Below are 11337 nucleotides of genomic sequence, written 5' to 3'. Positions count from 1 at the left end.
ATGTATTTGATTTGTTCAACTGTCTTGGAAGTGGAATTTAATGGAATTTAATGGAATTCAATTCTGTTTCCTTTCATTCCAATTCAATTCCAATTCTGTTTCCAACTCCAGTTCCAACTCCAGGAGTAGAATTGGAATTTACCATGGATTCTCAATTCACTTGGCCCCAACTCTGGACTGTCCATTCATCAGTTTTCATTCAAAAAGCGCGGTGCATTTGAGAGAGGAGGTGAGGACCGTCAGATCGAGCTGCAGCCGCACGGTCGCTCTACTCTGCAGGTACCGAGTCGGGACCCTCGTCCCTCAGGACGGCTGTGTCTGGGATGTCGGAGGTGGGCGTGTCTGGCGGCTCCTGAGAGAGATCCTCGGAGCATCGGCTCACGGTGGGGGAGATCACGTCCGGACTCGTGTCGCAGGACTCTGTGCTCTGCTCCGAGGTCGCCGTCATGACTGTCGTGGCAACACTGGGGGGAATCGGGTCAAACTCGTCATCGTCATCCTCCAGGATGGGAGACTCATGGATATCTGTCAAAAAAAAAGATCATACCCAGTCATCGCCATGCCTTGAGATGTCTTAATAACTGAAAACATGATGTCTGGAGATATTTCTGTATATCAAGACATCTAAAGACATCTTCAGACTTAAACTGAAGACATACAGCATTTGTCTTCAGACATTAAAGAGCACGTCTTGAGACATAAGAGCCAGATTTTGTGTCTTTAAGACATTAAATATCTTTAGACATCACTTTGTCTTGAGACACTGGAGTTTTGTGTCTTACGGCTGTCCAGTTTTGTTGCAATTAGAATAAGACTAGTGTGTCTCAAGACATAATACCATGGTAGTTTTGAACTGAAAACAGTTCATGTTGTTACAGGAACTTACTTTTGTATTACTGTCTCGTTTTTAAGATACTTTTAACAATATAAGACTTTAAAGGTGGTTATTTAGAGTTGAAGTGTTTTCAACATGATGAGCATAAACACAAAAGGAGTGAAATCTGGAAAAACTGGACACAAGTTATGTCCAATTTTCCTCTGTTTAGACCAACTGATAAGACAGGCATTGACAGTGTCAGGTGGTTATGGCATGATGAATGTACTGAAAAAGCCAACTCACTGCTGAAAGCTTCTGGGTACTGCTTAGCAATCTTTCCCTTCAGCGTCCTGGAGGAACAGAGGAGTGAGACCATTAATCACAGGGTCGAGGCTGTGTGTGTGTGTTTGGTCTGGGGGGGGGGGGGGGGGGGGAGACCATGACTCACCTGATCCTCCGGAAGATGCTGTCCAGATCTTTCTTCATCTCCACGAGGGTGCGGGTGTGGAGCATGAAGTGCTCGTTCATCTGCTGCAGCCGCACGTTGGACAGCCCGTTGAAGTTTATCAGCATTTCATTGGTTTTCTCAAAGCGGTCCAGCCTGGTTTCAGAGTAAAGTCAGCAAAGCACAAACAATCTTCAGGTTCCATTTTTACAAAGAATGGGGCAGGTTTCTCAGCAGTGCAGTCATTTTATATATCCCCACATGAAGCTGAGCAGCCTCGTCAGAGCGTGATACTCACATGTGTCTCTGAGCCTGGATGATGGCGTTGACATCCTCAGAGTTGACCATGCTCAGCATCCTGTTGCAGAACATGCCAGATGCCGTGGGCTCCACCATGATGAAGACGCTGCAGATGCAAACCTCTTTTTAGAAACGTCCTGCTGCAAAGGTACTGTATCAAATTCACCGAAGTCAGCAACATAAACACGTGACATTAAACAAAACGCTAGAAAACAATGGAGAGAACAACCTTGAGGAACTATGAAACCAATGGGTAAAATCCAGAAACACACTGGCTTTACATTCAGTAATAAGCTTGTTTTATCATCGTCTACAGCTGCTCAGTTACTGCAATGAAGTTATTTGAAATGCAGCATGCTGTAACGTTAAATAACTTTCATGTCAGTTAAGCCGACTGCTCCTGTAGCAGGCTGAATGAGCCATCATCACATTAGCTTGCTAGCTAAAATACAAGCGAAGCTACTACGGCGGTTTAATTTTACCTACTGCAGGTTCCACTGTCGTTGTTCACGTCAGTCTCTTGCTGTGTAAATAACAGATTGAAAACTGTACATCTGCAGCCCGAATACAAAGGGGCATTTGACAGCTGTCGACCAAAAACAAGACACTTCCGTGTTTGTTGAAAATGTCCCTGTCACATGACAACCACTTCCGCTGCTGTTTAGTAGCGTTGGTTCCCTCTCGTGCATGATGAGAAATAACCGAAATAACATAGGCCAAGTATTCCTCTTCTCGTAATACATACAATACATAAATAAAGACATTTAATCACTACACAATTCATAATGTTGTTGTGTGTGTCCGTGTCCCCCTGGCTATGATGGATTGTTTATTTGAACAACCTATACTTGTCTATACATTTTTCTGCATATTCTGTGAATTTTCAATGAATAGGAGAGGGGATTTTTTTTTTTTTGGATTGGGTCAAAAATGGGCCACTGCCTTGTCTCTGCTGTGACCCCATTCCTCAAATGCCCAAAGGCAAAACTAATTTCTAAATTTGGATTCCAGACTGAAAGTGTTAAGCAACATTTGATCTATTTACACTGGGATGTTGTGGAGGGTAAATCAAACTCAGTTAACTCTTTTTATTCATACAATAGAGTTACTGACCTTTTTAAATTGACATAAATCTTCATGTAACAATTTTTAATATGTTATTGGAAAAAGTAGTATCAGACAATACCTACATGATATATAAGTGACATGAAAATTGTCTTTTCAAGAAAATAAAGTAAATCCTTCTAAATACTAACTTTTTGTTAGTTTGCATTGGTGGTTGTTTAATGGGATTCATCCTCTTTGAGTTCCTGGTTCACCCACTTTTCCAATAAGTCCAAAAACTCATCAAGTCCAGAAAACTCACAAAATTACTTTTATTAAGGGACAAGTAAAAAAAGTACATGATGTATAAAAAATACAAAACCGCCTTGCCTAACTTGTAAGCTAAGTAAATGCATAGCTACAATACATGCAAGTAGCACTAAAGCCTAGAGTGCAGCTATTCTACCATTCTGTAACATGTTTAGGCTACAGGGGAAAGGGGGGAAGTACAGTTTGGTTGTAATCTATCTCTTAGTCTACATGATACAGATCCAAAGTGATGATACAGAATAAGTTAGGTTGCACGCAACTCAACTGATGAGTAAATAAATACTTAAACATTTCACAAATATTGACAACCGGTAATTCAAGGCAATGCCAAACACCGCCTGTGTGAGAATTACATTCGATCAATTACTGATGTACAAATCCATACTATTTGTAAAAGATTAACAGAATTCATAGTATTACACTTCTAACTGGGGATGCAGTGATACAAATAAATATGAAATAAATAAATAATGGAACCCATATAAGAGCCGTATTGCTCACCCAACCCCTTATGTACACGTCACACCCGCTGCTCCCAACTACTACGTCACATGTAGGAAACTCCGTATTAGTGTTCTTTTTAGAATACCATAAACATACATACAAATGACCTCGGACAAGCACACGTGTCCATAGAAAACCTGCATTGATTTGACATTGGGTGAATTTCAATGTGCTTTGGCTTTCATTTGATAAATAAAGTAATATTAGGCTATATATCACAACACCTTTGTGGTATATAAGAGGCAATGGCATAGCATTTCAACTTGTATAAAGTCTTTTAACATCTACTGACCCGGGAATGACAGATTTCACTGATATTGATATTGCTGAATGACTATAGACCGATTGGTATGTTTCGCTGTTGTATTGTGTTGTATTATTATGCAAAGACACTTTTTCTATTTTTCCATTTTCTTTTTTTTTTTTTACATATAAAAATAATTTAAAAGTTCAGAGAAATGGATCCAAAAAAATAAAAGTAAGATTTACAGTTTTTTTTCAAGGCCATGCAATTTAGTAGACTCATGCATCCGATCATTAGGTCTTTTGGATGAGTGGGCTTGTTGCCATTCATGCAAAATGCACTATGTGTTGCTGAGGCCACAATAAATATAGCTACTGTCCCTTATTGTTCCTTAATACCAATTCAGAATTAACACTAGCACTGTCTGTAACACATAATTAAGGCTGGTGTATTTGCTGTTGGCGCTGTGAATAGGCCTTATTCAAATGGGACCCACATATTCACACACACATATACGCTAATCCAGTCTAGACAAACAAACTGTTTTTGCTGAGAGTGGATGTAAATATGAATAGATGCAAACACAAAGGCTTCTGTACAGGTCTGTGATCTGTTAATGTGGAGTTTCATTCCAAAACGAGATATCCACCATTTCAAAAAAAAGAAAGTGACGTCTACTCTTGAAAGAAAAGTAAAACTAATCACATTATATTAGTCATCGTTAACACCTATGCTTACAAAATAGCAACAATTTTGAGAATGGGTTCAGCTGTATTTTTGAAATGTTTGAGGGATGAATTTCAAGTATGCTTTTTCTCAAAATGGATCTATAGCGTTTTGGAATAAAAAAAATCGTTTTAAATGTACCAGCAAACTAGAGTTCCAGCATTTTACCTAAAGTAGATGAAAACACCACAGATGACGGTAAATCATCAGGTTGGGATGAGTATTAAATATACAAAAAACAGACAAAGTGGAAAAACAAGAGTCCATAAGTTACCATTTAAACATAATAAAACAAACCGCTGACAGTATTATGTAGAAGACCAAAGGATTTTCAGCTGCTTTATGATTGAAGGCAATCTGAGGCAACTTCTTTCTGTAAGTGCTTGAAACACAAGAGCACCCCAAGACTTCCTCAAAGATGTGCACGGGGCGGGGGTGGGGGGTTCGGCATTACCACTCCTCCTCCTCTGCCACCACCTCGCTCTTGGCTGGAGCTGGAGGTGTTGCCATGGTAACGCATAGCTGCGGAGCCTCTGCACTTTCCTCACAGGTTGGTGTCTCCTTCACTTCCTCTTCCATCTGGGGCTTTTTCCCACTGACCTCCTCCCCCGCCTGCCCCTCCTCTACCTCCACCTCTTCCTCCTCCTCCTCCTCCTCCTCGTAGCCCTCCTCCTCTTCCTGCTGCTGCTGCTGCTGCTGCTGCTGCTGCTGCTGCTGCCGCTGTTTCTTGCGGCAGCAGGGCTTGAACAGATGGGGGTCAATGAGCACCTCCCCAAAACGGCCCTTGTAGATGATTCCACAGCACACCTTTTGCCTGGACAACAATAAACAGAATTTAATTCAATCGTAATATGTAGCGACAAGGAAGTCAGCGGTCCAAGTTTTTTGTAGTATTAGTCTAAGTGCATAAAGATGGCAGTCTGCTGTTTTTGTTACACCCATTCCACATTGCAAAGTGGCCATATTTCAACATCCATCAGTGGCAGATGAGTAGCTGTAGCACCCAATGATGTCATTCCAGGAGGCCACCATGTTTATGCACTTGGGCGATCGATGCAACAGCCATCAAACTGCACTACAGGCCAAACGGAGCTATTCACTTTACCGAAAAGTTCCCAAATTGTAATGCAACATAGATACTAAAAACTTTATTGAATATAATCCCATTTTTAGCTGTGACCAGCAGCTAGTATAAGTTACTCTGTTGATTTGTAAACCATAAATTTGCTACACCAGAAATGCTGGGTTCTAATCCAGAGTGAGTCAATTCCAAAGTGACAAGCTGGTCATAGCTTTGTCATTAATTACATGCTTGTTTTTATTTTTGGGCATCTTAAAATGTGCTACTGTAAACCAATAGGGCTCTTTACTTGTCCATGTGATATTGCTTAAAATAATGTAAAATTACAGCTGCCATTATGTACTTATTTGTCATTTTGCATCTAAAATGAGAGGACAGGTTTAGGCTTAGACTCCCTCACAGTGTTGTTGTCCTGGAGCAGTTAGTGCCGTGTTCAAAGAAAGCTGTGATAGCAACATGAACTGAACTGGCTGACTTACCTCTTCCAGTAGGTGAGGTCCAGGAAGGAGAAGACAGGGGAGCGGCTGGACCCGGGGCTGAGCTCAGTGTCGGAGCCCTCGTCCGACAGGTTGCTGTAGCTGGGAGACTGAGCCGGAGAAGCGCTGGAGGTGGTGCTGTGGGCGTCTGAGTCTGGTGGGAAGAACAGTCACATTAAATGAAGATGTAGTGTGCAATCTAAATTTTTTAAGGGTTCATGCATAGGGAATGTATATGACAAAAAAAAAATATATTCCTTCAAGGAACAGATGTGAGTGACGTCAAACAAAATCCATTCACTGCACCAAAAGTTACAAATCAAACGGCAAAATGCAGAACTCACTGTTTCTTTTAAGCTCTTTCTGCAGCCTGCTGATCTGGCTTGGCCTCGCTTTCTTGGAGACAGACTTTATCTTCTTTGGCCTGGCAGCTATCTTTAGGCTTGGACCTCCTCTAGCATCAACCACCTGGAGAGAGGAGAGGAGAGGAGAGGAGAGGAGAGGAGAGGAGAAGAGAGAGGAGAGAGGAGAGGGGAGAGGAGAGGAGAGGAGAGGGGAGAAGAGGGGAGGAGAGGGGAGAGGAGAGACAAGGCGAGAGGAGAGGAGAGGGGAGAGGAGAGAGGAGAGGAGGAGAGGAGAGGAGAGGGGAGAGGAGAGAGAGAGGAGGGGAGGAGAAGAGAGGGGAGAGGAGAGACAAGGCGAGAGGAGAGGGGAGAGGAGAGACAAGGCGAGAGGAGAGGAGAGAGGAGAGGAGAGGAGAGGAGAGGGGAGAGGAGGGGAGGAGAGGGGAGAGGACAGGAGAGGAAATGAATATTCATACTGTAGCATTCCACTGTATCACCATGTGACCTTCTCAGGACAGCAGGTGACTGTAATGAAGGGACAGGCTGACATTATGGGAATAAGTGGAAACACAGGCCCAGAGTCACCTACATGATTCCAGTTCTTCTTGGACCCCACAGGGAGTTTTTTCCATCGCTTCACCAGCAGCACACAGGCATTACAAATGTCCCCAGATCGACTTTCACACAACCTTCAGGGAGATTAGGGGGGAAATGTATGCAGCAGTTAATTAATAACATTGTGTGTGTTTAGAGAGAGAGAGAGAGAGAGAGAGAGAGAGAGAGAGAGAGAGAGAGAGAGAGAGCAAATGCATTAAATCAAGGTAAGTAAGGTATGCTACAGCCTACATATTATAGCTGGTTCTCTCTCCTAGCCCCACATGCTGTGTTTTGCATCTTACCCGAAGCAGCTCCTGAAGTCCTTCTCATACCGCTTGCTGTCCGTGAAGCGAGAGCTTGACGACTTGGCCCGGCAGATGCAACAGCCGTCCAAACTCCGGTACATCTTCGGCTTATGAAAGCCAAACATCTGCCAACAAAACAGCAATGATTTTAAAATGCAACATCTCGGGGTCTGATCAAGTTATCATTGTGAGTAAATTGCGTGCAGGTACGAATCCTCCCTGTATAGGCCTGTATTTCTCTGGTTCATATGAAGGGCGGTATTTTGGTGTTCCCTTTAAAATTAAACGCATGTAATTAATCATGAAATTAGGTGATTGGTCACAATCCCTGAACCTCTGTAGAAAGCGAGCGTGTAGGAGCATCTTGCCGTGCTCCTGCTCTGCTGTGACCCAAATGAGGGAAGTAGGTCAACAGTCAGACAGCGCGTCAGACAGATCATGTCACCATGCTGCGCTCAGAGGCTTATGCGCTCTTAATTTTGGCAATTCAAAATATGACATAAACACAGGCTTAGTCGGATGCACGCAGGCTGCAGAAGATAGATATTTGGCATCGTTGAAAAAAAACACTATAAAATATGAGCTTCTGTTGCCATAGAATGTAAAGAAATAATACATAGAGAGGTTGCATCCACGAGGGTTCACTCGAGCGCACCGATTCATGCGGGGGGATTATTATGATTTATGTTGCTAGGCAAAATTTAATATACCCAGCACATGTAGACCTGAACTGCGGCAAAACTGCGAGCCGCGCCCCCCAGACTGGGCTTTTTTTTTTTTTTTTTTTTGCCATCAGTCCTCGGGGTCTCCTGACAGTGCAGTGCCACAGAGTGCAGCCAGAGATTAGGTAAAAGCAGCGAGCTCTCACTCTGACCCCTTTTCCCGGTACCAGAAACGTAATCTCAAATCTTGGCCAAAAAGTTTCCAGATATGATATACTGTTGTAGATATTTTACGTTAAAAACATCTAAGGTTTATCTGGACCAAGATGCACATTAACGCGAAAGTATTGTTCACACCCAGAGCTATAATTATATATTTCTTTGTGGTTAGAATTTCTTCAATCAATCAAAGTCTAGGCTATTTATGTAACACATTTCATACACTTAAGAGCAATACAAATGCTTAGCATAAAATAATAAAGAAATGAGAAAAAAGACAACAGACCAATGATAAAATAAATGAAACAAGGTAGACTCAGTGTACAAAAAATGTATAAAACCAACAACTCAAGTAAAAACAATGTTAAAAAGCTACGTTTTAAGTTCCCTCTTAAAACAATCCAAATTTTCTTAAAAAAACAACAACTTTGTTTCACCTTTATATCAGTCGCTATGTTGTCTCTCTAGGAAAGATTAGAGAGAGGAGCGCATGTAGGCTACTGACCAGAAACCGGGACAATTTTTCACTATTGAGTGCTTCATCTTCCAAAACACAGACGATCTTCGCTGTAGCAGCAGAATACAGTACGTGACGCAACTCAACATGGCAACACACTTCAAAGGCGGAGGCAGTGTGGATAAGGGGGTGTGATGCGATTTTCCGCAAAACCTGTATAATTAAAAGTTAACTGTACGCATTATTTTTAAAGCAATTAAGGCGTGCGCAAATAACGCAAGACACTTAAAAATAAATGGTGACTTCGCGAAAAGGCGCGGTTTTATTCGAGATAAAAGTGTAAATCGATAAATTCACCGCCCACTCTAGCGAGGAAGCATGGCATGCCACACGACCTGCTTCTTGCGCACCCATTTTATGATGACCGTCCTGTAGTCGACGATGCACGACCCTTTCCTTTCCAAGTTTAACTTTACGCAGTAGGATAAACTAAATTATGCGAACACATTTCGAAAGCAAAATATCTCCGTCTCATTTTTGAGGGGAAACTGTTCCTAGACTATCGTGTAATTTGATCTTTACTCTTTGTTATTCAAGAACCGCGTCACTGCAACAGTCCACCTACTACATGTGCATGAAGTTCAATGCGACGGCTTTTGAAAGTCAATGTCTGGGCCCGTTTTTAATATTGAATACTGTTTATTACTCGATTAAGTTTAAGAAAGCCTTCACGGATAGGTGTTTGCAGTATTTTGTTGACAGCGGCGCCCGCGTGCTGAGGCGCATTTCCCGTACGGGTGGGCGTGAGAGATTCAACTTGGCTTATAGCAGTCGTAAATGTGTAGTAGGCTAGGCTGTTGGTGCACTACAGCTACAATGTGGACACAAATGCATTTCAGAAGAGCATTTTTCCTACTGTAACATTCATAATAACTGACTTTAGTCAAATGCTCGGCGCGAGAAAAGGAGTGATTGCCTCCAACAACCAAATGCACTTTATCCACCAAATGATCTTTATCCACCAAATGATAACAACAGCCATTCTTGCTCATGCTGCTTGCATAAGAAGCTCTTTTTGACACCTATTCACCTCCTCAATTACATTCTGCATGCCTTTCACTTCGCCCTATTATAAAAAAGTATTTAAAAGGTGGCCTGTAGCTCAAGTTGGTCGCCCAGTTTGTGTTGCTGTAGGCCCAAAACGAGCAATTGTTCTTAGACAACTCGAAGCTTGTTTTGAATTACAGAATTGAAAACACGAGACTCCAAAACCCCGCAAAGGTTCAAAGACTCGACAAGACAAATAAAAGCCAGTCGCATTCATTACCTTGTTGCAAGTTGCGTGAAGTTGATACAAAGTGATATTCTTGATAGCGCGTCGTTACAATGTAACTATTATGAAAATCAACCCGCATCAGTAACCCGCTCTCTTGTTGATGTCTGCGCTTGTGGACGGGACTGGATAGTTGTGGACCAAGTGCGCATGCGCTCTATCCACACCTCCATTTCAGAGTAGAGCGGAGGGCTTTTTCTTTTTCTTCAATCAACCCTATTTACATAAACGACGTGTGACGTTTCAGTGCGTCTGCATTCTACTGGCCTTATAAGGATGGGAACATTGCGCGGGAACAGGGGGCTCGGCTCCGGTTGCTATGGCACATTGGAGAATGTAAGCAAAGGGGTGGAGCCTGTCGTTTTACTACAGAACGCCAGATGGCCTGTCTGGAGGCCTACGGTTTAGGAGTCTCACGCAGGGATGCGCATTGTTGATTTCAATTGCGTGACTCCGGACTGGTGATGTAGTGGTAAATAGAAGGTGAGGAAAACATGACCTCCAGTCGGTGGTCAGCATGAGGCGAACAACCACCAATATCTATTATACAGTCAGAAAAGCATTACTTTGTTTTCTCCTTAATAGATCATATACAGGCCTATAGAATGTAACGCTACATCAGTTTGGAATCACTTATTATAATGTGTACTATTAATTTATGTCAGCCTACAAAGCTGGGTAAACTCTGTTCCGCAAATAAAAAGGTGGATAAACTGAGTCACTGCATCCCTGTTATGGACGCTTGGTAAATCATTATTATCCCTAACCCTAACCCTAACACCATAAAAACACTGCCGGCAGCGGACTTTAGTATCTACAGTTTCAAGAGAACGTGAAGGCCTAACCCCAAGCCAATCTATTTGACAATGCATCTTGTAAGACTAGCGCTTGATCAAAACATTACAAGAGTCCTCATAGATTAAAATTACACCATACTCCGTTGTCATGTTAATCAAAGGAGCTTCTGTCAGAAGATACCGAAAAACACAGCGTTTAGAAAAGGTCAGGTTTTGCATCTGTAAATGGTAAAGTTTTAAAGGCTGTGTTGTGTTTGTAACTATCAGAGCCAAATAGTCCTGTGAGATGAGAAAGTTAAGAAAACCTTGTTTTGCAGCTGCAAATCATTGTTAACCCAGCAAGAATCTGATTATCTGATGATATCAAACATCCCAGATTTAGGATTTAAACAGCACAAATAATACAAAGAGGTGTCAGTTATGTCAATATTAACTTTAATCTTTAACAACACATTTCATAAATATCGAAATAACAACAATTCATTATTGCTTACTCTAATCTATATTTGAATAATAGAGGCTTGGTCATTGTGGGTTAGATAGTGCTTGCAGGACAGTGCAGGAGACAGCATTTTCATAATCCTTGAACAGTTAATCAAATTAAATGCAACATCAACATAATAACTAGCTTTTTCAAGAACCTGTGCTCTATTCAA

General features: G+C 42.0%; 2 protein-coding genes across 5 annotated transcripts; both read right to left on the bottom strand.

Annotated features, from left to right (window-relative positions):
- Positions 1-56: 56 nt before the first annotated feature.
- Positions 57-2172, bottom strand: kxd1 (KxDL motif containing 1). Of its 4 annotated transcripts, none has more exons than XM_071921477.2 (5): positions 2049-2172; positions 1561-1668; positions 1266-1418; positions 1121-1167; positions 57-525 (listed from the first exon to the last, which is right to left on the bottom strand). In XM_071921477.2, exons 2-5 carry the CDS (start codon positions 1656-1658, stop codon positions 269-271), a joined length of 555 nt encoding a protein of 184 aa, XP_071777578.1. In that variant the 5' UTR covers positions 1659-1668; positions 2049-2172; the 3' UTR covers positions 57-268. The 4 variants fall into 4 exon arrangements, with proteins under 4 accessions (XP_071777578.1, XP_071777427.1, XP_071777659.1 ...); XM_071921326.2 differs by having other exon boundaries at positions 2045-2170; XM_071921558.2 differs by having other exon boundaries at positions 1561-1713; positions 2049-2146.
- A 742-nt stretch (positions 2173-2914) lies between these two features.
- Positions 2915-10011, bottom strand: LOC139924493 (SIN3-HDAC complex-associated factor-like). Its single transcript, XM_071915571.2, has 6 exons — positions 9879-10011; positions 7211-7338; positions 6901-7000; positions 6312-6435; positions 5971-6121; positions 2915-5224 (listed from the first exon to the last, which is right to left on the bottom strand). Exons 2-6 carry the CDS (start codon positions 7336-7338, stop codon positions 4861-4863), a joined length of 867 nt encoding a protein of 288 aa, XP_071771672.2. The 5' UTR covers positions 9879-10011; the 3' UTR covers positions 2915-4860.
- Positions 10012-11337: the final 1326 nt, after the last annotated feature.

Source organism: Centroberyx gerrardi, chromosome 4 (assembly GCF_048128805.1).
Source record: "Centroberyx gerrardi isolate f3 chromosome 4, fCenGer3.hap1.cur.20231027, whole genome shotgun sequence".
In the NCBI taxonomy this organism is placed as follows: Eukaryota; Metazoa; Chordata; class Actinopteri; order Beryciformes; family Berycidae; genus Centroberyx; species Centroberyx gerrardi.
Note: the sequence above shows the minus strand (reverse complement) of the source record. Positions and strands in the feature narration are given on the sequence as shown.

Excerpts from the sequence above, each read along its gene's own strand:
- kxd1 (XM_071921477.2), bottom strand. The coding sequence starts at position 1,658 with ATGGTGGAGCCCACGGCATCTGGCATGTTCTGCAACAGGATGCTGAGC. Across the intron at positions 1,419-1,560 it reads ATCCAGGCTCAGAGACACAT|GCTGGACCGCTTTGAGAAAA; the intron begins GTGAGTATCACG and ends CTCTGAAACCAG. Across the intron at positions 526-1,120 it reads GTACCCAGAAGCTTTCAGCA|ATATCCATGAGTCTCCCATC; the intron begins GTGAGTTGGCTT and ends TTTTTTTGACAG.
- LOC139924493 (XM_071915571.2), bottom strand. The coding sequence starts at position 7,338 with ATGTTTGGCTTTCATAAGCCGAAGATGTACCGGAGTTTGGACGGCTGT. Across the intron at positions 6,436-6,900 it reads CCAAGAAGAACTGGAATCAT|GTGGTTGATGCTAGAGGAGG; the intron begins GTAGGTGACTCT and ends TCCTCTCTCCAG. Across the intron at positions 6,122-6,311 it reads GAAAGAGCTTAAAAGAAACA|ACTCAGACGCCCACAGCACC; the intron begins GTGAGTTCTGCA and ends TCTTCCCACCAG.